The sequence below is a fragment of the Pithys albifrons genome, chromosome 2, assembly GCF_047495875.1.
Source record: "Pithys albifrons albifrons isolate INPA30051 chromosome 2, PitAlb_v1, whole genome shotgun sequence".
NCBI lineage: Eukaryota > Metazoa > Chordata > Aves > Passeriformes > Thamnophilidae > Pithys > Pithys albifrons.
Window position 1 is genome coordinate 20,313,350 of NC_092459.1, and position 26,173 is coordinate 20,339,522.

Below are 26,173 nucleotides of genomic sequence, written 5' to 3' on the forward strand. Positions count from 1 at the left end.
TGCTGGAATAAATGTACTGGAGGTTATAATGTTACAGACAGAGATTCAAGTATACTTTCATTTTAAGAAAATTAAAGGGGTAAGCTTTCAAAAAAGACTTTTAAATAGAAGCTTTACTTCCCTTTCTGTGTGATAGATAATTATGTTCTTCAATATGCTACAGCCAAAACTGTTACAGCAGTTATAACTCATAACTGAGTAATGATGGTGACGAGAACTTGAAAACAACAGCAAGATTTTTAGAATGTCAATTTATTCCAAGAATATAAAAGCAAGCTATCTTGTTTCTCAATTGACTGAAAGAGTGTTAAAATAAGATGAATTAACAACTTCATCTAGAACAGTCTTATTTATGTGCAAAATGTAAAAAGTAAGCTAGATCTAAATAGTGTCATTATTCAAACTGTAGGTGCAAAGAAAAGATTGTGCCCTTACCTTCACAACGTGGGACAGTGGAGCTCCATACCACATTTCCATCTTGCATAATACAGGTTATGGATTCAGAACCCTGAGTCTTCATGAAGCCATCATCACAGTGAAAGGAAACAGAACTTCCCAGAAGGAATCTGTCTCCAAAACGCCTCCCATTTATAGGAATGCCTGGATCATGGCACTCATTCTGACCAAAGGCTGATAAAAACATAGTAATAATGTTAGCAATAATAAAGACAGTAATAGTATTAACAACAACCTCCCATTTAAATTGTCTCTTTCATTTGAGGAGGAGAATAATACTTCAACTGTAATACAGTAATACATAACATATATTACACAGCAGTATATAATTCAAAGTATAGAAAATTCCTCAATAAAAAGTCAGCTTTAAATCCAGTGACATTCACACAGATGACATGGGTGGAATTTGGAAGCTTTTTACATATATGTGGCTTACATACACATGAACAATTTGCCTAAATTTTCCTCTGAAAAAAATCCAGCTGTTTTGTACGTAGCATAAGGGAACCAGAAGTGTTTAACCTGAAGGAAGGGAGGGTGAAGGGAGCCCTTATCACTCCCTACAACTACATGAAAGTAAGTTGTAGCAAGATGGGTACTGGTCTCTTCTCACAAGTAACAAATGGTAGAACAAGAGGAAATGGCCTCCTCTTTTCTCTTCCTGCTACTTTTCAAAGAACAAAAAATACAAAATTTCCCTGTAAAATCAAAGGACCAATTTAGGCATCTAAGACTTAAAAGTTTTGAAATCAATGAATTTCAGCTTTATGTGGGCATCTTTCTAAATAATTCATCCTTGTTCACAAACACTATTATTTGATTATCTTAATTGATACAATACAGGAAGAGTGCAAAAAGTCTCAAACACAACTTCATTGCCAATTAACTCCTAAAATCTTAGAAGATAGTCTCTTCAGCTAAAAATAATCCCCATTTAAGTAATGTCTTTGAATGACTCATAAAACTTTGAGGAGAGTTAGTGGTCTATGACAACTCTACTAATGTTTTTTACATGATGACACTTACTAGAGTTTTCAATTGAGAGTACTGTTAAGTAATACATTTTTATATAAACAAAACAGAGGGCTATCTGGTTTACTAGCCTGGTTCCCAAATGGGAAAGACCTGTGCTTTTAGTAGCTCTCTACATCAGTGTGGCTGGTAGGTCTACATTTAGCAACTTTTAAACTGGTTGGCCAGTTGCAACTAAATTTTAGTTGCAGCTTTAGAAATTGTGTTCTCAGAGATAATATATTCTTAAAATTCTTACAGAACTGTATCCAGAGAGAATGATTCTAAATTAGTTCACTCATACGAAAGAATTCTGCATCAGGCCAGGTATGTTCTAGAAAAACCACAGGGGTTACTATTACATGTAACCCAAAAAAGAGATCTCTGTTCTTAGGGATCTGTATTCTTAGATACTACACCATCAGACTGGAAGAAAAAAATTCAAAAGTAAAGCAGAATCCCAGAACTATTTTTTTGCAGTGATAGCATAGTTACTTTCTTTACTTCTATGCTTTTCAGATTAACATCTCAGTACATAGCATCTTTGTGAATTTATTCCTTATGGTTCCATTGAGAAGTGTATTAAATTACTTGGAATGGATGCTTTGATCTGAATTACTTGTACTCACTTATGTGCTCTGCATTTAGCCAGTGTCAACCAAAAAGGGAATATGAAGCGAATGAAGGGAATTCTTCAGCATTATCACAAATAAAATAAATAAATTATAAGGATTCAAACAAACTAATGAATACCAGGAACAGAGTTGAAAAGAATGCAATTATATAAGCATCACAATTTACTTCCATATTATAAATATGTTCTACTTTTGTCATTCCGATGAAGAAAGATAGCATAAGATTAGGCATAGAAGAAAAGGGGTTCTTACTTGTGTAAGTGATATTAAATCCTCTTCCAGTGGTAGAGTGATCTGACTGAAACTCAAGTCTTACTATGTGCCCACTACTAGCCAATTGAGAAGGGACCTCATTGCCAGAAAATGTGCCAAGAGGTGGTAAATCTGAAATCCCATCATCTTTGACTGTAAGGTAGTCAAATTGAGGTTCTACATCGAAGTCGTTGAAAATCAGATGGATTCTGCTTCCTGGCTCTGAGATGATTAACCAAACACAGTTCATATTGTTCCCATACTCCTCAGGATAATTTGGAGAAAGAATAATTCCAGATGGTGTGGTGAAGTTGAAGAAACATGAGACTAAAGGAAAAAACAAAAAACATTCTCAAAATGTTATCCACAGACATGATAAATGCTTGCCTTTATATTATTTTTATTCTTATGAAAAAGGATGATTTTCAGCCTGAACCTAAAAACATGTTATTATTTCCCCAAGTAAGTTTAAGTAATTGCAGCAGGGCCTGCAAAAGATTCACATGTAGCAAATGCCAAAGAAAGCAAAAGTAATACCTGATGTATCAAAATTTGCAAAAAACTGGCAGGTTTGTTCCAAAATGAAAATGCAGCCTCCTTTTTTTTTTCTCCGAGGGGAATATACATGAAAGTGTATTTAATAATAAAAAAAAACAAGCACAAGGGCCAGTTTTGTCTGCAGTATACAACATTCATGCTGATGCAAATAGTAGAAATTTAGACATGAATCTCAACGGTATATAGTATGAGATTTTTTTATCCTATTTTCCCTTTTATTGCACAAAGCAAAACCAAAAATGATTCATAGATATTCTCCTTTTTCACTCTTTTGAACCAACATTCATCAGGACATTTTCTAACTGATTTCAGTCATGAGCTTGTGACTGGTACTTTAGTCAAAAGTACAGTATATTCAGAGAGAGAAACACTCACTGCCTATCAGTGAACACAAAGGATAACCACAACTCAGCTCTTTCAGTGTGTCAAACCGAACTCAGTTTATGTGAATAGATGTTATAGATTCTATGCTTATTCATAGTGTACATGCATATCTAACACCACTGTCAACAGAAACTAATATATTGATCCAATGCAATATAGCACCAGAAAGAAATGCAACTTCTGTCTTCAAAGGGACTTGCAGTTGTCTCTATGTCCAGGCTTTACTTACTTAGACACATTTTAGCATTGCAAGGCATACAGAGAATTATTCCTGTCCAGACCGAGCTTGCTCAGCTTAAGTTCTGTAGCAACAGAACTTCAAAATATATGTGACCAAATAGAACTGGACACCTCACTAAGGTTGTTATAGTTGTTAAATCCAGTACTGTATTGTAAGATTCTTTATAAGAAAATTTAACTGTAGAAGTGAAGAGCCTAATATACCTGCATACTAGAAATATTTTCTGTATGTTACCATTGGAGAAGAAAAAAAAAAGTGAAAAAAATATCAAAAACCCCACAAAAAAGCCCCCGAAAACCTAATCAACCACCCTCTCTTTTTAAATCCACCTACAAACTTAATGATAAATATATTTAATATTTAAAACAAAATTCACAAACTAAGGATATTACCTAATATTTTTCTATGTTGGATATTCTTAAATTCCTTATATTAATTTTCATGCTTTCTTAGTACATCACCAGAAAAATCCCAATCCTTTCTTACATGGATCTGCAGGCTGCTTTGCACTGCCCAAATGAAATGTGTGTGTGCCTCAGAGTCCTTTTGAACACACATGCTACTAGGAATCACTCATTTAGAGTTTACTTCAACACACATCTCCATTAAGAGTGTTAAGTGGTTCAATTACATACAAAATGATGGGAAAGAAGATACTAAAAATAGTCCTATGTGATGTTCCCCATAAATGAGCTACTGAGCCAACTAAAAAAGTGTGACTGAAAAAGTCTTCCTGTTGAGTAGTCACAAATGCTAAGAAAAGCAAGAGGCTAAGGTCAGGAAAATAATACAGAAAAATATAATAATTCTTACAAACACAGCTGGGTTTGTTGCCAGACCACTGGTTATTTTGTTGACATGTAATTGTTCTCTCTCCCACTAGCTCGAAAGCTGCTTGACATTCAAAGGTGAGTGTGTCTCCATGCAGAAAACTGCTGCCAGTCCTTTTTCCATATGATGGAATTCCAGGGTCTCCACAACCTCCTTTCTCAATTTCTGAATACAAAAAAATTCAAATGCAATAATAAGGTAAATTTATTTTCAAGCAATTTATAAGTCAGTATCAGAAGTGTTTTCAAAACATTTCTCATTACACATGAAACTAATATTTATGGCTGAAAGTGAACTAGAGGTAATTGCTACCTCTAGCAGTAGTAACTGCCTCAAAGATGACTAAGTATCTAAAGTCGTTTCACAAGCTAATAGCTTCCATGCCTGCATTGCTGCATTGCTGAAGATAACAAAATATTCATGTTTAACTGATGACTGCACTGAATTACAGCATATTTGAAGTTAAAATTATAAAGCCATAGTCTCCATTCTACCTATCAAGACATACTATGTTTAGATTGATTTTCTAGCACTGGTAGTAGTAAAAATATCTTAACTCTCCCATCTGCAATTCCACTTACAAGCCTATTAGCAATATGATTAAAGGTATATAATTTACTGATAAAGTCAATGAATTTCAGTTTAGGAACTAAAATATAATTAAAAAACCCCGAGGAATTATTTCTTAATCTCATCCTTCAAATTAAGCCAGGCTTTTCCCAGCTGCATTCAGTTATGCTGAAAATAAATTAATGTTTTGTATTATACATGATACATATCCTCTAGAAGGTCTGCTACTTAAATAACTTAATTTTTAAATCTTGAATCTACATAAACAAAATAAGACTATAAAAAACTCAAGTCTTATGAAAATTATTAATAACATAAATATGAGGAAAGGAAGTATACATATCAGTTGCCTGAAATAGAATCATCTTACAAAAAGCTATACACATGGCTGCCCATCAGAATATGAAGGCTCCATTTCCTTGCCATTAAATTTAAAGCGATTTCTTTTAAATTAATTTACCTTTGAGCAGAAAAAGTAACAATAAAGCACTTCTAGTTCTATAAACTGTGTTCCTACATATGTAATGAAATTATGTACATCTGATTCAAATGAAAGTTGAGATGAAGTTCTTGTTATTTAAATATTTCACAACTAATTCCGAGGTATGAAATCTGAACCATTCAAGATAACAAGAAAATTCAACTCACTGAATTGTATTAAGTATCAAGATAATTTCATGCCATTCAAAATATATGCTGTCAAATATTGTTAAATCTACCACTGTTGAATCCTAGTAGAAATTTATGTTGACACACCAACTTCAAAAGAAATTTTAAGATATGGGATGACAGCGCAATGATATGTGAATCAAAGACTATTCCGAGTTGGAAGGGACCCACAAGGATCGTCAAGTCCAAGTCCAAGTCAATGGCCCACACAGGGGATTGAACCCATGACTTGGGCATTACTACAACCACATTTTAACCAACTGAGCTAATCTTAGGGTCAAGTCAATCCACTATGTTTACACTCTTAAAGCAATCATGAACAGATCTCTGACAAAGCATGTTCAAAAAGGTATGGCACATATTTCACAACATAACAGGTTACTCGTCAGAATAAAAAGATGTATACATTGTTTTTTTGGAAATCTTAGAATCAAACTTTGAAGAGAAAATTAGGACTAACTATTCCAGCTATAAAGTCAAAGCAGTTGCAGAATCAGTTGTTTTAGAATCATAGAATATCCTGAGTTGAAAGGAATCCACAAGAATTATTGACTCCAACTCCCAGGTCTGCAGAGGACAGGCTCAAGAGTTGCACCATGGGCCTGATAGCATTGTCTAAATGCTTCTTGAACTCTGGCAGACTTGACGCTGCATTCCCTGGGGAGCCTGTCCCAGTGCCTAACCACTGAAAAATCATTTCCTAATATGTAATCTAAACCTCTCCCAGTGCAGCTTCAGGACATTCCCTTGGGTCCTGTCACTGGTCACCACAGAGGAGGGATCAGTGCTGCCCCTCTGCTTTTCCTCAGGAGAAGCTAGAGATTTCAATGAGGTCTTCCCTCAGTCTCTTCTTCTCTGCATTGAACAAACCTTGGTTGCTCCTCATACAGATTCCCCTCTAGATCTTTCACCATCTTTGTGGCCCTTCTTTGGATGGTATCCAATAGCTTTTATATCCTTTTTATACTGTGGTTCCCAAAACTGCATAGAGGAGTCAGGGTGAGGCCACACCAATGCAGAGCATAGCAGGACAGCTACCTCCCTTGACTGCCTGGCGAGGCAGAAGACAGCTCAGGATGCTTTCTAACTCTCAGGATATTCACCAAGCAACAGGAGAAGGGTATGAATCAGTGAACCAAAAATTTCAACAGAAATTACCATGAATTATGCTTTCTGATGGGTTAAAAATTCTATTTTTGTGGGAAACTACCATAACATGTCTTTAGTCAGATCCAAGATCTTAGTGAGGAAGGAATAATGAAGTTTAAACTTAGGAGACTAAGGAAATACTTTGTTACTCCTTGTACATCACCCTTCATCCAAGCATGCTCCATTTTACTTGTCATGATAAATAATTTGGATTTGTAAATATCTTATTTGCAAGGAAAAATAAACAGTTAAAAACATAAAAACTATTTTCAGACCAAGCATGTTAAAAAAAGTATTTTTATTCTTTGGAAAATTACTTAATAAAATTTTTCTCCTAAAACAAATAAATGATAAATTTTGGATTCTCTCTTAAAAGACATTAGAGGGAATTTTTGAATCAAATTATTTTTCATTGAAAAGCCAAATAACTCACAAAATATGTCAAAATTAAATATATGAGTTTTATTCTTATTTAAACCTTCAAGGTCTGTGCTTGTTTGTTCAACATAAAAATAATTCAGCAAACATCACATATTTATGAAACACTTCTGGGGATGCCTTATTTGCATTTTGACAAAAAAAATTTGAAAAATTCTATTCAGGTCTAGAAATCTACATCCTCACAAAGCTTCAATTGAAGACTATATATCCCTAACAGAAATGTTTTCTTGTCCAAAGTTATTCAAATTTACAAAACCCACTCATTTAAATTCCCAGAATCATCATACAATCATCAAGAATCATAGAATGTGTTGGGTTTGAAGGGGCTTTAAAGATCATCCAGTACTAACCTCTTTTTCATGGACAAGAACACCATCCACTAGACCAGGTTCCTCAAAGCTCCTTCCAACCTGGCCCTGAACACTCCCAGGGATGGAACATCCAGAGTTTCTCTGGGCAGCCTGTTCCAGTGTCTCACCACTCTCACAGTAAAGAATTTCTTCCTAATATCTAATCTAAGCCTACTCTTCTTTAGTTTAAAGCCATTCCCTCTTCTCTTATGCTGTTGTGAAAAGTCCCTCCACATCTCTCTTGTAGACTCCTTTTAGGTACTGGACGGCTGCTCTAAGGTCTGCACAGAAAGACTTGTTAAGCATTTGAATGGGCTGCACAAAGAAGTGGGTGCATCGCCATCCCTCGAGATATTTAAAAGACACGTAGATGTGGCACTTAGGGTCATGATTTAGTGGTGGATTTCTGGATTAATGGTTGGACTCAACAACCTTAAATGATTCTATGACTCTCTTTAGTAAAAAGTTACATTTCCATTATATATATATATTAACAAACTAAAACTTAGGGAAGACAGAGAAGACCAAATTCAGGAGTTCATATTTATGCATAAAGAATACATTTTATTTATAACTAGATCTAGAGTAGTAGGCATGTCATGGTTTCCAACAATTTTTTGTCCTCTGGGATTTAGCATAGTGTTTTACCTCACTATCCTTTCTGGAACTTTTTCAGCTTGCATTGATTTGGTCATTGTCCATATTGTTTCAACATATGCACCAATCATTGTGTTTCATAAATTACAGAGTCTATACATCAGTTTGTTAAAAAACAGAACATTCTTCAGACCAGTTCAGGTGAAACTGAGGTCTTAGAGAACTCTTATGGAATAGAAAACATTCTTAAAAAGACAAACATTGAAATAAAATCCTTGGTAACCTATTTTAGTATGGCAATTAAAGCCTTGTTCTTTTAGGATTATTCTGTGTACTTGTCCTAGTTTGAGGGAAACTGAAATGTTTACCAAAACCAGAGAAGAGGATTCTTCCTCAATAACTACTTCATCCCTTATTAAATTTAGAAAACAACCAAAACTTTAATTAGAAAATGCATATAAGAAGGATAACTGTTCTTAACTACTGTATATAGATATAACTACAAACAGATCAGAGCAAACTACTCCCCCAGCACCAAAAAAACCCAACAACCGTCCAAAAAACTGTAGGTTCCTCCTGGTGCAATTATATTTATGGACAGTGTCAGTGTCACACCTCGGCTGGCTGTGAGGCAAATTCTCAGTCATTTCCCAGTGAAGCAGAGACGAGGGGATGAATGACTCACGTGGTGCAGGATGGAGCCTTTCCTGTAGGGGGAAGAGCTGACTCCTTCTCTCCTTGTTCTTTGTTCAAAAGAGGGAAATGCTGGGAGCTAAGGAGTGGTGGTAATTCCCCAAAATCTCCTTGCAGTCAAAGTCAGTCCCCAGAAAGAAAAGCTCTGCAGTGTGTTCTGAAGCATGTGTGATCTCTCTCTTTCTTGGTACTCAGAGATGGAGAGGGGAAGGTGAGAGCAGAGACAGATGGAGCTCTCACCAGTTCAGCAAAACAATGACTCTCTCCCAGCAGCTGCCCCAAATGAAATGAAGCCAGCACACAGGAAAAACCTCTCCCCCTCCCAGGTGCATTGAGTCTGTTTTCTCACCTCCACTCCACCATTCAGCTGAAATCTGGAACCACCAACCAATCCTTTGTTCTCAGTCCCTGCACTTAAACTCCCCAAACCTTTGTGTTGGTAGGATGAGAAAAATTCCCTGAAGGAACCCTTTGACAATACTCATTCAATGCTGGACTTCTTTTGATCTCATTTTTTAGAGCTCAAGCTTGAATTTAAACATCAGCTTTCTCTGGTTACCAAAATACTAACACTGATCTTATGCGATTGTTTTTTGCTTTCATGTACTCTCAGTAGCCTGGGAAAACAGACTTTTCCTCTTGTTTATGAACTAGAAGTATTTACTCAGTTTCAGAAAATATTCTTTCTTTAATGTTAGAGGAATAACACATTAGATTTCTGATTATAAGATCATATCTCTCTGAATTTAATTAAAGGCATTCCTGTTGATGTGTCTTCCTTCAAATGAAGAAATATGGCAATTTTAAAGCAATATGAAGCATCTAAATATGCAGTATGAGTACTATTTGAAAGGTGTCCCATTGCAGGTCAAGTCTTTTTTGGATGAAAAGTCTTTGCATTACTTTGACTCAGGTATCTGAAGTGTATAATAAAATAATTCACAGATCATAGGATTTTATGCTTTTGAATTTATTATAATTGGTAGTAATTTACCTTTTTTTCTCTTGTTATGAGATTACAAATACAGAGTTAAAACTAAATTTTTTAATGTCACTGTGTTTTCATTTACACTATCCAAAATTCTAGTGTATATGATAAGTGAATTATCTAATCATCACTAAATCTGAATCTGGATATAAATTTTACCAGAGGAATATAAATATTAACCTCACACAGTAATAATTCAGATGCATAAATTCAAATTAAATTAGTGTTTTAAACAAATGTGGGTTATGCAAAAATCCATTATTTAAATAGGAGATACATAAATAAATTTCAGGACTTCAAGTTCTATCAGCAAGGTGAAGCCAATACCTTTAAAACCTAAACAAATTAACTTGACAACATGCCATAATAATTATTTTAGCTATAGTCAAGATAGGTTAAGGGCATCTGGGAACAGGCACAGTGTTATGGGTTTAGCCTGGCCTAAATTTAGGCTTTAGTTTTCAGAGTAGGCCTTGGATTATCACCTGACTTGAGCTTGGTCAGGCCAGCTGACACTGACTCCTTCTGGCCAATAGTATTCCATACCATATTCTGATATCACCTCAAGTATAAATACAGTAGAGTAGGAGGAGTTCTCTCAGTTCCCATCATGGCCAAGGTAGAGACAGAATACTGCTGCTGTCCTGCTGTGCTGGGCTTTGCTGTTGCTGTCGCATTTTGTTTTAGTTCAGGAAAGTAAACATTTTATTGTTATTCTCTCTCTTCCTTGCTAAGTATCTTTTGGGGTGCTTTATGAATCTGGAGTGATGAGATCTGTTTTTGATGGGAGGTAGAGGATTGTTGTTACATCTAACTTGTGTAGATGTGTGTTATGTTGTAGTTTACTTTTAATTTTCTCCTTTCTGTATAAATATATAAACCTGTTTTAAGTTGTCCAGTTTTTTTTTCCCTTTTCTCTGCGAGGTGAGAGGAACTCTTACTCTGTGTTTGGGTAGTCGGCATTTTGCCAGTTCAACCAAACACACACACGCAGGTACCCAATTTTTAAAAAAAAAAAACAAACAAAATGTGTAATTTCTTATGTAAGAGGTTGAAGAAATTCATGTTTCCAATACAATAAAATGTCATTTATTTTATTTCTTTTTATTCCTCATACATCCCTGTGTTAACAGTCATAATACCTGATGCAGTGAAATCTGATTTAAAAACCCAAAGAAACCCTTATACAAAGAAAACCTTACACAAAGAGAAGAAACCGAGAGATATTCTCCGGATTGCAGAAGAGGGCATCAGTAAAGGAATGATATTATATGTATGATTCCTCAAAAAGGAACATAGGAACAGCTACTGAAAGAGAAAATGATAAATCGAAGCTAATTAAAAAAAAATTCAGATAGCACATAATTGGACTGTAAAAGTGGCTATTAAAGCTAAAATGAGGTTGGCGTACAGCTAAAAAGAGGGTGGCCTTACATGATAATTTTATAGATGATCATAATTTCATCATTATTCCAGTAAATTTCTTCAAAGAAATTTTACAGTGCAATTTATTATCAGTCTCCAACTACAAAAAGAGAAGGCCTCCTTCACAGATCATATAGTTCCCAGCAGCATTCTGAGAGATTCTCACATTTTCTCTGAAATGTTTTGTCCTTGCTGTTATCAAAAAGACCACAGATCATATCCAGTAGATTAATTTTTGCTGCTTCTACCTTATTGCATTCTTTATCGATATTAAAAAACAAACACGACCTTAAAATCAGATAGATGGAAAAACAACATGAAAAACTTTAATAGGAAGTCCATTTAAGGTAACAGTTCACTATCATAGCATACGGGTGGCTTTTTGGAATAACATCATATTTTATCATATCTTATAAAAATCCTTGAAAGCAACAAAACAGTTAAAGCAGAAAACAAATCAATTCTTTACAACAAAGGTATCAAGTTTAATATTTACTATGTACTTAAATCTGTTATCAGAGAATGCAGAAAAATAAAATGTTGCCTTGTTTACAACCAAATTTACACATCCAGGTGTAAATGCAGATCAAATTTGAACAGGGATAAAGAAGAAGCTTTTTGTCATTTGTTGCAGAACAATGTATGACACGTACTAACCAAGTAATGATATAGCAGGTGAAATTCATTATCAAAAATTGTAGAAAAATAAAATCTGGAAATAAATATTTTTGTGAGTTTGCAGGCACAATGATAGGTTCTGACTTAGGACTCAGGAACAGGAACTCTGGCACAGTAAAGATAGTTCTATGAAACTGTAAGCTATTGAAATTGTTAAGTGTGGTTGGCAAAGGAACAAGGAACAAAATTGATTATAGTATTCTGACACCACACAAAAATCTATTTCACTTGCATGTTAAATTTTGAATGTAGTACTGCTCCCCCATTTGAAAAAAAAGGCAACATTAGAACTAGGGGTGGAAAACAAAAGACCAAAATTACTGATGAACTGATGGTTAATTAAATAGGCTCTTTTTTGGGGGGAGGTGAAATATATGTGCACGACATATGGTTGGACAAATACACGGAAGAAAATCTTACTGAGAGTAAAAGAAGAAGTACTTGAGGCATGATCACGGGAAAAAGAAAGTATTCTTGGATTCTCTCTCTCTCTCTGGATTTATCACTGTGTAATTCAACATTCTTTCCTTAAAAATCTATTTTTGTCAACATGCTATTGGCTATCAGTCTCATGGTAGATTTTTTACCTATTGTTTTATAAGGAACATGGTTCTGTTCAAATTGCAGCGTTCATCTTGCTTTACTTGAGTACAGCCTGTCTGTACAAAAAAGGCTGAGCAGTGCCTTGAACAAAATTTAGCACAAAGTTATGTGGAAAGCAAGTTAACATGCTATCATGGAAAACAGGAAGTATAAGAAAAAGGAAGTGCAGCTGCCAAAGAAATTATCAGAATAACATAAGGACAAAAATCATGAAAAGATGAACCATGGAACAAGGCAAAAGGCAGTAACAGAACCTGTAGAATTGAATTACCATTTAAATGAAGAGTGAAAAATAGCTAGCAGAAAAGGAGAATAAAGAACATTTTCACTTTTCTAGAAAAAAGTCTTATCTAGATTATACAAGTTTAAATAAAATTAAGTGAAGGGCAGGATAGAAAGAGAATAGTTTAAGGACCACTTAGAAAATGTAGACACATTTAAGAGAACAGGGCCTAATTAAATTTACATTGAAGAACTTAAAATGAAGCAGTCGATGAACTATTAGCACTTATCTTCAAGAACTTCTGGAGAACAAGGGAGGCCTGAGATGATTGGGTAAAGTCACATGTAATGACTCTCAAAAAGTAGAGAAAAGAGGATACAAAAATGACACTAATACCCTTGTAAATAATTTGTCCCTCAAACTGGGAAAAATGATATGCTTTATCTTCCTTTATGATTGGAATATCCTCGAATATCTTTACCTAAAATTATCTTAAGTCCTGACAAGAAAAACATGTTAGTTGTCTAGAAAGGAAAATCAATTAGCTATCAATATTTTTCAAGTACAAGCAAATCCTGTGAATAGAATTGTAAAGCCAACACTGACCCTAAGCAAAGTAATGGAACAGCCAACACAGGAGTTTATTTCTAAAGGGCTAAAAAATAAAAATATAATTACCATCAGTTAACATGGTTTTATGGAAAACCGGCCATGTCATACAAACAATATGATTTTCGGATTATAAAATTGGTTGACACAGTATGTTTGGACTTCTTTCAGGCATTTTAATTAGTGACACATGACATTCTAATTAAGAATTGGAATGATAGAAAATTAACTTAGCACACATTAAATGGATTTAAATTAGATATAATATTTCAAAGCATAAATGTGAATAAAAAAATATCATTAGACAATATAACTGATTCAATTAGCTTAATATATATATTTTTTAGCCCAATCCTAACAATTTGCTTCACAAATATTACAGAAAAATAGGTAAACCATATTGTCATAGACTTTTCAATGTGCCGTAGTCCTGTGACATATATTATAGGTGTACAAGTCTTCTTATGCATAAGTATCCAGATAAGCACTGCTTTTTCTCATATTCTTAAAAAATCCAAAACAAAACTAAAAAAAAAATTTAAAAAAATCAAAAACAAAAATCCCAACAAAATTTCAAGCCTATGGCAGCTGAGAATTTTGTAAAATAAAATTTATGATTGATGAGACCTTATTTTCCAGGAGAATCTATTTTTGTACCTTACAGTGGGTGTGCCCCCTCTTTAAAGACAATGAATGATGAGTAGAGTTTCACAAAACAAAAGGGAAGACTAAAAGGGGTACCAAGTGTTGAACCTTCAAGATCAGTATGCTTCTAATGCAGGTTTTAGAAGAAGTAAGTGCTCAAATCAAAAATGTTTGCTTTGAAACCTATCCATGGATAAGGTTAAAGTGGGAGAAAGATAGTATTTGAAATGGAAAAGGTCATTACATTCCAAACATAATAATAGTGCAATGTGGATATCCAAATAATTTTTCTTTATTATTTTTCAATAAAGAAGTGAGAAGGAGGAAGTATTACTGCAAAAATATTCAGAAGGATGAAAAACGAAATAAAAGAAAAAAAAAGAGAAAACATCTTTAGGCCCTACACTCCCATACTTTGGCCTTGCAAGACAAATCCTGCCCTCCAGTGCTGGACTCAGTCCACCAACTTTTAGAGGGTTTTGGTGATGCACAATTTCCCCAAGATCTCAATGTTTTTCTCTCTGATCAACTTTGAGACTTTATTGCATGTGCACCCTTTCCATCCAAAGAGAAGTTCCTGTTATTCTTATCTATATCTTTATGATTACAATTTTTTTGTTGTGCCTTCTTCCTTGTTGGCTCCTGTTCCCTTGGCCATCTGAGTTCTGGTGCCTGATTAAGGAAGACAAACTTTCTTTTCCTTTCCAAAGATGCCAACATGACTAAGTCTTTAGCAATGAGACCTTTTCCTCCCAGAGGAACATAACATTTGTCTACTCTGCAGACAAATAAAGGAAGTCCCATAGCTTAGCATTCAGTCTGGAAGCTATTTCCATATAAACATACCAAAAAGGTCCATACCTATCTGTACATGTTAATATTATGCAGGGATAGCATAGATACAAGAAAGCAAAAAAACCCAAACAAATAAAATTCATATGTTCTTTTCAGTGAGAGTGATTAAAAGCCTGAAATTTCACGGAAGCATGTTAGAGTGTCTTCATGACCATTAACTCTCTATTTGACTTTGCATACTAAGACTGCACTTCTCAGCCTTAAAATCCCATTCAACATCTTGGTTTTTCAGTTTCAGACCCAGAAGAAAAAGATAACATTGCAGTTTTTCATTAACCTAATTCAGCAATTTTCACATAAAATAAAGAGTCTGAATGGATTTTGGTTTTATATGCTACCATATATACCATAAGAAATAAAATGCACAAAATCTAAAATTTGTTCTTGATAATGTTTTAGATTAGAGACTTTTGTTTTTCTCAAATTTCATAGCAACATAGAGATAAGCCACTATATCATCTGAATAGCAATAACCACCTTTAATATAAATTGCTAATAAAACAGAAGAGCAATTTAAAAAGGTTGCTCTGGAGGATATGTTGACTTTGTAACAGGTGGAGGTGATCGTATGTCAAATGAATTTCAGTCAAAGTGTGAAATTAATGTCTGTTTATGAGCTGAATAGATAAATCACACAGTTGGTGAAAGGACTTGGGAAAGAAAAAAAGTATTGAGGAACTCTGAAGAACTCTTTACGGAAATAAATCAGTTCTCTACAGAAGATCTTACTAATAGACATCTATGTATTGAAATTAAAATCTTCAACTGTTGCTTAATATTTTCCATAGATCTTACTTTAGTAACAACTGCCAGTAATAATTGCGTTTTCAAAGGTATTTGAGGTTTAAATTTAATTCTCCACTTGAAATCATGTGACGTTAGGAATTATTACCATTTGGCGCTTAGGAATCAACCATGACATTTGAGAAATTCAACAAATGCTATAATGAAGGCAAAAATGGTGCAGAAACTGTTTAATGACCCAAACCTAACCATCTTTTGTCTTTTCATGGTGTAATTACTTGAAGGAAAACATACCAATAGGCACCAAAATCCTAAAAGCTATAACGGATTTTAATGGGATAATAATAAGAATCTAGTATAGCTTAAAAACATGGAAAAATACATATAAACAAGAAAATCCACCTCTTTTAAAAAGCATAACAGCTAAAATGAATCTACTATATAAAAATATCCTTATGTGGACTGTACAAAATTGCAGTACAGCATTTCTAATACACTAGCTCTACTAAATATATTTACACACCATACTGGGAATTAGTGGCAGAGGTGGTCTACAGTGATCCGGGCAATAATCAGGACTCCAAGGATTTGGATGAAATACAGTGCAGGTGAAGCCTTGTATGGAGCACACTGATGTCATACATCAGAACCCTGGTCATAAAGGACTGGTCAGACACTGAGGCACCAGCTGTGTATATCCTGGTCTGCCAGCTTCAGCAATTGACAGAGAATCTCTGCCCCCTCTTCCCCTCAGCCCTATAGGCAGGCTTGCATCTCAGCTATGAAAAGACTGTCCCACCAAGTCCTGCCTCTCAAAGGCAATGTGAAGAATGTCCTTTCTTGTCCCTACTGGACTTAACCACAACACACATGTACACACACACACACTTTTCCCTAACTAAAAGAAAGACATAACTAAGGACACTAAAGCCACATGGACAAGTAGAACTACTCACTCAGGTGTACCATTGTACTGCTTCAGTTTAGTCCACCTCAGAGGATTTGTACTCTTCTTTCAAAGAAGATTAGGCTACAGTTATGAGGAGTCAAAATGTCACTAAAGGAAACCCCTTACATTATTCAGCTAAATCTGTATTTTAAATTTATTTTACTTTGTTAATTTTAACATCCCTCAGCATCTCCTTGCACATGTAAAAGAATTTTTCAAAAAATAAAGGTAACTCCTGTTCCTCAGATTTGATCACTGGCTTAGTCAAAAGAACACTAGTTTTTTTGACAGGGTGTATCTTGAAAATCAGAACATGATTTTTATATATTATAACACTAAATATAAGTTAAGCTATATTATTTAAACTTTTTAATGTATAACTTACTGAATTCTTTTCTGGTATCCAAAGTATTTTAATACATACAAAAGGCAACAACAGTACAAAATATTTTGGGTGTATTTTGAGCTGAAAGATTATTCAGATTGCTTCAAATGTAAAAAAAATATATGAAAGGCATTTTATATATCTATAAATGCATACATTTGTTAAGACTACCATAAAGTCTTAACTTGAAGCAGGATTTTGTGTACAGTGTCTTAGGGTAACTTTAGCTTTTTCTTCAGCTTATAAATAAAAACTAAACAAAAAAAAAGAAATGTAAATTCTTATTATCAAATTATCCTGTGTTGTTTCATAAAAAGAACTATTAATTGCTGACATTATGCATATATATTCACTTAAAACTCTGTGAGAGTTGAAGTAAAAAAACATACCGTTTTTTTAGATTCCAGATAAATATTTGCTTCAAGAAAAATTACAATAATATTGCATTTTGCCTTAGAGAAACAAATTAAATATTTATCAAGATTCCTAAGCCAATGTTTTCTTTAAAGTTTATTGAGTTCAGAGACAACTTATGACTTCTCAGAGATCATTCACACATTTCTTCAGATATACGTACTTAAAAAACATCAATATTAGAATTTTTGGACTTGATAGTGCTAAGTTAACTGTTAAGACTGAATGATCTGAAGGTAATTTCCAACCTAAATTTTTCTATGACTGCATCAATACAGTCCAAAGTGTGTCAGCTATCATATCATTTAATCAATTCTTGCCTTATTCCTGCAGAGAGGCTGGTTACTTAAAATTGCTGTCCTAGTTCAGCAGGAGGGACCAGCTAACCCTGTGTGGGGGTGATCAAAGCTGTGTATTCTACCCCCTCTATTCATTCCCCAAGGTCAATGGGCCATTAGCAGCAGCTGCCCAGGGAGCCATTATCACCTTCACACCCAGCCTGAGGGGGGCGGAGCTGCTTATGGGCCATCAACAGCTCAACACCCCCTGGCTCCCAGAGTTAATCACCCATTGTGTGAGTCCCCGCCCAGGGAGAGGGACTGGGTGCTCCCTGAGGGTACATAAGTGGTGGGTAAGAAGACCTTGGGAACTTCTCGTTGGATCCAGAGGAGCAGCAGGACCTCAACAGGAGGAGATCCCCGCTCTCGCCCAGACCACAGCCCTTGCCTGCACCAACAGGTTTTTCTTTTCCTTTTGCTCTGGACTTGGGGGAACCACAGGGGTCTCAGCACAAAGGCAAACAAACCCCCTTGGGTTTGTGCCCCAGGACACTGGGTTATACTGCTGGGGTTTTGTGAGTTGAAAGCAATTTCCCTTTCGTGTCAGTGTTTTTAGTGTAATACTATTATTAAATTTTAGCTCTGACTTATAATCTCTCTCGTGGTGAGTTCATTTCCCCTGCTGGTTCACCTTTAAACCAGCACAGAAGGCTAATCAATTGTAGATACTTCTAATCAGTTGCAGATGTTGACAAGAAATTCTGACTATGTTGCCACTTTTTGAATTAAATAAGGCAAATTACTAAAATAGAATTATTTTGGCTTAAAGAATGAAAGGGCTATCTTCATTAATGTCAGTGGACAGTTAATTTTATGATGATGTCATGTTTTCTATACTGAAAACAAACAAACTAAAACAAAAAAAAAATCCACCTGAGAACGTTTTAACTGGTAAAAAGCTACTACAAATTTCGTTTACATAAAATGATTGTACCAAACTTTCAAAGTACAAAAGGAACACCTGTCAGAAGTAAAAAATAAACAACAACAACAAAAAAATGCTACAAAAGGTCAGTTATTTATATTTAATTCTCACGTGTACATTATTAGCATCTTATTTTGAAACGCCAGTTTTATTTTTAAAATCATCAAATGTTAATAATGTTTTTAAAAATACAGCCGTGGTAAAAATTTGATAGAAGTTTAATTAAAATATGGAAATAACATTTATGTTAAGGTCAAACATACTGAATTATTAACAAGGATAGAAAACTATAAAACATTTTATATTTTTATAATACAATAAAAATGTCTGAGCTGTTTTCTACATAGAATATGTTTAATCATGACGTGAAACTACTTTCCAAACAAGTTTAACTAGCAGAATGATCTTCACTGGCTGAGTTAAAACATAAATATTCTCTCTTATTCAGAGACGTTATTTTTTCAGTGTTTATGAAGAGAGGTAAACAAAGGCTTTCAACTTAAACTGTTAAGTCAATTGCTGAAAACAAATGAATGCACATAAGTGTAATTAGTCAGACATAGCTGCAATGTGGAGGGAAAGGGAGAGGAAAGCTTCCCAGCTACAGTCATATCACAAAACTAAGAAAGAATGCACATGCTGAGTACTGGCTGTACCTAACATAGCTGTAAATTTGGAGAGTTTTTTTTTTTTTTTGCTTTTTAAATTCTGAAGTTTAAGCAACAGAGAACATTAATAAAGAAATTCCTTAATGAAATAAGAAAATTTAAAATGTACGCAGATACCAGGTCTATAAACCACTATTTTTAACATACACAGTCTTATCCAGCATATTGAGAATGTCCATGATTAGAACAAACCAATGGATTACATTAAAAGTTGTAGCAAAAGATGATAATGCAGTTCTTAAACAGTATAACTGACCAGATATGTGTTAATCTTTAAGCTCATTGAGTAACAGACATTGATTGTTTGTCTGTGGAGCATAGATAAGTATAATGATGTCAAGATCTGAAAAGTGCTCTAATTAAAATATGACATTAGAAGCAGTTATGAAATTAATATAAAAATTAAAAAGGAAAAAAAAGCATATACTTAACAAATTTGTACTCAATCTGGAGTTATTGGTTTTGTTATTTTGTTCATTCAGGAAAGAGAAGAAGATTTATGGGGTGTTGCATGCTTACTCATTTTTACACTTTTCACTAAGCCTCTGTTGTTTGCGATTGTTTAATACAGCATCGTCACACAGACAGAAATTTGGTCTTACCCAGTACTGCCTGCTAATGCATAAATATGCAAGACACTCAACCAGTTATGGTACATCACAATGATGTTACACTCCTCAATCTCATGTGTATTTTCTGGATGAAAAATGGATTTTGTCTGTCACCCCAGTCATTACACAAAACTCTAGCAAAGATACTCTCCACTATTAAAAATTACTTTGATACTGTTGCAGTAATTATTTGTAACTTAGCATTCTGGTTTAAAGGTAAACTAGCCTGAGAAATGAACACAAAACAAAAGAGATTATAAGTCAGAGTTACAATTTAATAAAAATATTAAAATTAATGCAATGATACAAAGAGAAATTGGTTTTAACCCACGAAACTCAGAAGTATAATCCAGCACCCTGGGGTAGAAACAGAATGGTGTTCGTTAGCTCCTGTGCTGAGCACCATGAGGTTCTCCCTGAGTCCAAAGTAAAAGGAAGGGAAAAACCTGTTGCTGCAGATGACAGTTGCAGTCTGGTTGAGAGTGGTGGTCGCAGTCCAGTTGAGGTTCTGGTCCTCCTCTGGATCTGATGAGTGGTACTAGAAGTCCCCAAACCCCAAGATTGTGTATACTCAGGTTCAGGTGGGAATGCTCAGTACCTCCCCAGGGCAAGGAGTTCCACAAGGAGTGATCTGACTCTGTGAGTCATGTGGTATTTTTGGAATCATTGATGGCCCATTAGCAGACAGGACCCCTCAGTCTGGGTTTGAAGGTGCTAATGACTCTCCGGAGGAGAGTTATCACAGCTCTTATCTCACAGGCCTCTTTAACACCCAGTTTGCATCCTGAGGGGTCAGGGGTGCCCTGGGCAGCTGCTGCGAATGGTCCATTGTTACCAGTTCATGAGAAATGATATAGAGGATGTAGAATACATAGCTTTGGTCACACCCACGCAGTGATAAACTGGTCCTGGCTGCTGAACCAGGATACTTCTTTTCAGTAGAAACCTACTGGTGGTACTATTTATTTCTTTAAAGAAAATTGAAGGATGTCAAAACTAAGAAATGCTTGCTGTAGGCTTCTTCAAACAATACACAATAAAAAGATCATACAAAAATATGGAAAAGCTTCTTTGTCCAAAAATGATTGATAACACATTGTGGTGGAAATTAACTGGCTGACATTTGACCATCCACAAAACTAATCAGCACTGTATGGGACTCCAAACAGAGTAATTCATACGATATTAGGGAGAAACTCTTTGACAGTTCACAAACCAAATAGCTTTAACATAGGACAATATTCACATAAAACATGAAACATATTTATTGCCTGTCCGCAAATGCACACATTTGAATAATGCCTGAATTATAATGCACAGGAATAAAATACAAAAAGAAAACAATATACATGAAATAGATGTAAGAAAGAGAAAAGCTTAGAGCAAAACAGGAAAGTTTTCTTTGAATGACTTATGAGTTTTTTTCTTTCCAAGCATTACACTGTACATGTTTATTTTGCTGTGTGCACACCCAATTTTGTGAGTCCTAAAAAATCATAATTACATTAATTTCTTTCAGCACAGCTTTTATCAAATCTCCGAGTAGTAATAAAGTTTTATATTAATCTTGGTAGTGCAATCACAGTTATAATGTGGTTGTCTGTTTGTAAAAAAACTGCACTAATCTAACATTTACTAATTATTGTGGCTGTATGTAAAAAGACATTTATTTGAGCAACTGAAATATGTTTTTGAAAGTATTTTTCTACTAGTCTCAAGAGGAAAGAAGAATCTTCTTCCAAACAATCATAATGAAGACCTTTAAGCTAACAATTCAGTTGAACATCAATACAAATTAAGGTTGTAAACCTGACATTTTCAGCTCCTTGCAGGGGCTGATATACTTCCTGACATCTTCAAGAATTCTTAATAACTTCAAATTATATAAAATGCTAGGATTACAATATTGAGTCACGTGATTTCTTCTATAACACTTTTATGAACTAAAGGATAGTCTAGTGAAATAACTAAATTAGTGTATATTACCATGTAAAGGCAGGAATAAAAAATGAGTTCTAAACAGATTATAAAACAGATGTTGTTATACTGGTTATCAAGAAGTCTGGAAGTGAAAAGATTAAATATTTTCAACAGACTGACAGGTTTCTGGGGTTGAATGGAAGAAAAATCTCAAATATAATAAAATTCTAAAATATTCACATCTAAAAGCTCGAGCTGACTGTCATCTGTTTCCTTGTCAATGTGGTACAGCTGAGAGGACCACAAGCAAAGAAAGGACCTGGGGGTCCTGGCTGATGGCACACTGAGTATGAATCAGCAGTGGCCTGGCATCCAGGAAGGCCAGCCATGTCCTGGGGTAAAGTAAACAATTTATAAATGGTGGAGAAACTGGACTTCACCAACAAGCTTATGAAGTTTATAGTGAAGACATTTTATTACACAAAGCACACAGTTTATATAGGGTTAGGACTACGGCTTATTGGCTAATAGAGTTAACACACCACCACGCCAGATACTTCAGTTGGTTAAAGCCTATCTCTCACAAGTCCCATGTTTATATTATTTCATCCTGGCTGTTTTTGTGCCCCTGCAGAGTCCTGTGAATTCCTACTATGTGAATTCTTGGGGAGTAGCCTCCTCCCTACCAGCCAGCAGCAGCTGAGCTCCTTGCTGCTTCTGGCTGATAGCTCAGTCTCACAGGGTTTTTCTATAGATCTGAATTGCTCACTTTTGATTTTACTGTAACAACACTGGGGGGCATCAATTAAAGCATCATCAGTCAAAGGAGGGGATTGTCCCACTCTGCTTTGCACTGGGGCATCCACACCTTGGATATTATGTGTAATTTTGGTCACGGCAATATAAGAAAAATATTAAGCTTTTAGAAAGTGTCAAAGCAAGGCAATTAAGATGATGAAGGCCTTGAGGGAAAGCCATTTGAGTTGGTGTTGAGGTCATTTGGTCTGTTCAGTCAGGAGAAGAGGAGACTGAGGGGAGTCCTCATTGCAGTTATAACTTCCCATAAAAGGAAGAGGAGGAGCAGGCTCTGGTCTCTTCTCTGTGACAGTACCCAAGAGAATAGCCTGAAGTTGTGTGGCAGAGGTTTTGGTTGGATATGAGAAGAATGTTCTCTCAGAGGGTTTTTGGGCACTGGAACAGGCTCCCTATGGGAGTGGTCACAGCATCAATCTGACAGAGTTCAAGAAGCATTTGGACGATACTCTCAGGCATGTGGTGTGACCCCTGGGGATGGTCCTGTGCAGTGGCAGGAGCAGGACTTGATGATCCTTGTGGGTCCCTTCCAAATTAGCATATTCTGTGATTCTGTGCAGCAGCATAATGATCAGCTGGCTGTGCGACCCACCTTGCACCTTAATAGCCATATAGAACCTTAGATGTGGCACATCCATAATGTGAGTTGAATAAGTCAAACTCAGGCACATTACTCACCTCATAAATCCTCTTTTTGGCTGCAACTACAACCTAATATTACTGTTTGATATTGTTATGAGGCCTAATGTCACAGTATCATGTCACATTATCCTGACCTGGATTTGCGTGGCAATGGCTATGTCTAACTCAGCCATTTAACAGGTAAAATGCATGCTCGATTAAATATTAAGAAATTACATAAATGAAATGTTTCTGTTGACTCAAATCTAACCAAAATATTGCATTAGATCACATAAAAGGTTTTTGCTTGTGGTCAAAAGAAAATCAAAAAACAGTCCAAGAACAAAACTAACTAACTGAAAAAAAAATGCAAGAATAGACTTACTTTAATTACAAATTCTACATGCCTTGTATTTTAAAAAGTCCCTACTTTAGCCCATGAACAGCAACTTCTTATAAAACTAAAAAGAGCATTGAAATGAAAGAGAAAAAAGTTATAGTTCACCTTTCTAGCAAGATGTTTACTATATTTATGCAATTGTAACCATTTACAATTACAATTCTGAAATTAATTTCCAAAATTAAAAAGCCCACAGAATGACTCACAAGTTGTTACAAAGCAAGACTGAAAGCCAGAATCTAAATTTCAAATTATAACAATGTGCTTCATAAAAGAGATGCCACTACTACTGCATAATTCACAGTGCATAGTTCCGGTGTTTACAGAAAGTCCTCAGGAGTAAGAGGTTGGACTTCACAAATAAAATATCTTTGCTAGACAAATACAGAAGTGAAAATAGATGAATTCACATTAGAAATACTGGAAAGACATTATAGCAGGAAAATAAATAAGATGATATACAGATGTAGATTTTTAAACTTTTTCATAAAGGTATGATAAGAAGTTCATAGTTTTGATTTGAGGAAATAGTTTTAAGGGTCAGATACAAGACTCCTGCCAGTACTCTCTTTCCACTATATAATTACCATTTCCGCTTTGTGTAGCTCACAAATTGATTCTGTAAAGGCAATATACTGTCTTAATAAACACGGACCCTAGAAATGACACAAGTACAAAAGATGAAACCATGAAAAAAGGGGTGAGAAGCAATAGGATTAATTCAGATAAAGAGTACGTCATTGTCCTCAGGCAATACAACATACCTGAGCTGTGTAACTATAAAGGCAGAATGTGTGGTACAATGTCTTAAGATTCTTTATTGGCTTAGCCATAGAAACACTACAGGTCTGCATCTGCTTTTTCACTCACAGCTGTGTAACATCTCTCTTAAGTAATTGTGAAAGTGTTTCAAGAGCCTCTGTGATCTTCCTTGTTATTCTCATGTTGTTATTCTCATGGCCATGGACCTGAAAATCTCAATAGTGTTGCTATGGAGGATTCTCATCAGAAGTGATTGCCACCCTCATGAGAATCACCCCTTGGTTCTCCCCTTCTTCCTTCTCATTTTGTTGATTTCAGTTCATGTTAAGAAAGCCAAAACAAGGGGAATAAAAAAAGTAGACAATAGTAATTTAAACACTCAATAGTTATTATTCAACAATACATGCACACAAAACCTTAACCTATGAATGTACAACACTTGATCTAATTAACATGGTCCAATCAGTGCTGCGCATGGTTGAGCTTGAGTGAGTGCCAAAGAGAAATATATAATTCTAGGGAAAAATTGTGGTGAAAATATAATCTTAATCACTGTCATTATCACCACCTGTTTCAATGGATAGACCATTAGTAGAAAAATATATTGGTGTGGAGAATCAGTATTTCCTGGCTCACCACTGGGAAACATTTTCCCTTCTTGTTCCTTTCAATGTTCACAATATGGCAGCAGGCACAGACACCATTTCTAAAAACCTGCTCAGGCAAGTCTGTCTTAATGTCCTTAGTGCAATAAATGTATAGCTTGCTAAACTTGAAGATAACATCTACATAACTTTTGACTCTTTTTTTTCCCCTGGTGTGGTGTTGAAACACTAAGGTATCTAAAAGTGAAATGAAACACTTAGACACAATGCTTCAATTTATGGAAAATGTTTAAGGAGATCAACTCTTCTAGTGGAGTTACTTTCAGTTACTGAACAGTAAACAGTCTCTCAGTGTTTTGCAACATCTTTTGTACAAAAGTAATTTTGAAAAAAATTATTATCAAATCATTTTCATCATATGTACCCATAAGGATCTACTGAAAATAATACTAAGTGGTTTCTGTTATCCTTAAGGTAAACTAATTAACATGGAAATTAACAAAAAATGACACCATATGTTAAAAAGTCAGAGTTCTTTCTAGCTGCAGGTCTATGCAACATATTAAAATGGAAATTATCAATACATGCATACATACTAACAGATATCAGGTATTTTTGATAGCATAAATCAACTTCAGAAAGTATTGAACTGAAGCGCATAGTCCAAAAGAATTAAAGATATTTATGTTGCAAAGCTTCTCATCTCTTTCAGACAGAAACAACACAAATGAGGTTAGGGTAATTTAGATAATTCCTTTTGAGTTAAATTTCCATGATCTTATATATCTTTTTTAATTTCCAGAGTCATATAAAATATATCTGTTTGGTTGTTTTAGTTACATACTAGTTTTGACTTGGGTCTGTGAAGATTCTCAGTGAGGCATGAAAACAAGTTTTGCAACTACCCCAATAAATTCTTAAGAATATTAACCATAATTTTCAAATAGTATCCAATGTGATAAATTATATAGGTTAGAAGAATGTAAAATTTAAGATCTTTCAATGAGAATAGAAATTTGTAGCATCTATCAACCTCACAGCAAAAAGAATTAGAACAATAACTTCCATTTGTACTTGCAAAAATTTTGTTATTTTGTGGGTATTTGAAATTCCTTATCTTCATTAACCATAACTAACAATAGAGACAGTATCAAA

General features: G+C 34.9%; 1 protein-coding gene across 1 annotated transcript in view; it reads right to left on the reverse strand.

Moving 5' to 3' along the window:
• Positions 1 to 26,173, reverse strand: part of CSMD1 (CUB and Sushi multiple domains 1) — a 1,094,767-nt gene that overhangs the window by 253,925 nt on the left and 814,669 nt on the right. The window contains exons 13-15 of the mRNA XM_071548449.1: positions 4,351 to 4,533; positions 2,355 to 2,681; positions 436 to 630 (exon numbers count right to left, since the gene is read on the reverse strand). Coding sequence (XP_071404550.1) covers positions 436 to 630; positions 2,355 to 2,681; positions 4,351 to 4,533 — 705 coding nt within the window. The remainder of the gene's footprint in view (positions 1 to 435; positions 631 to 2,354; positions 2,682 to 4,350; positions 4,534 to 26,173) is intronic.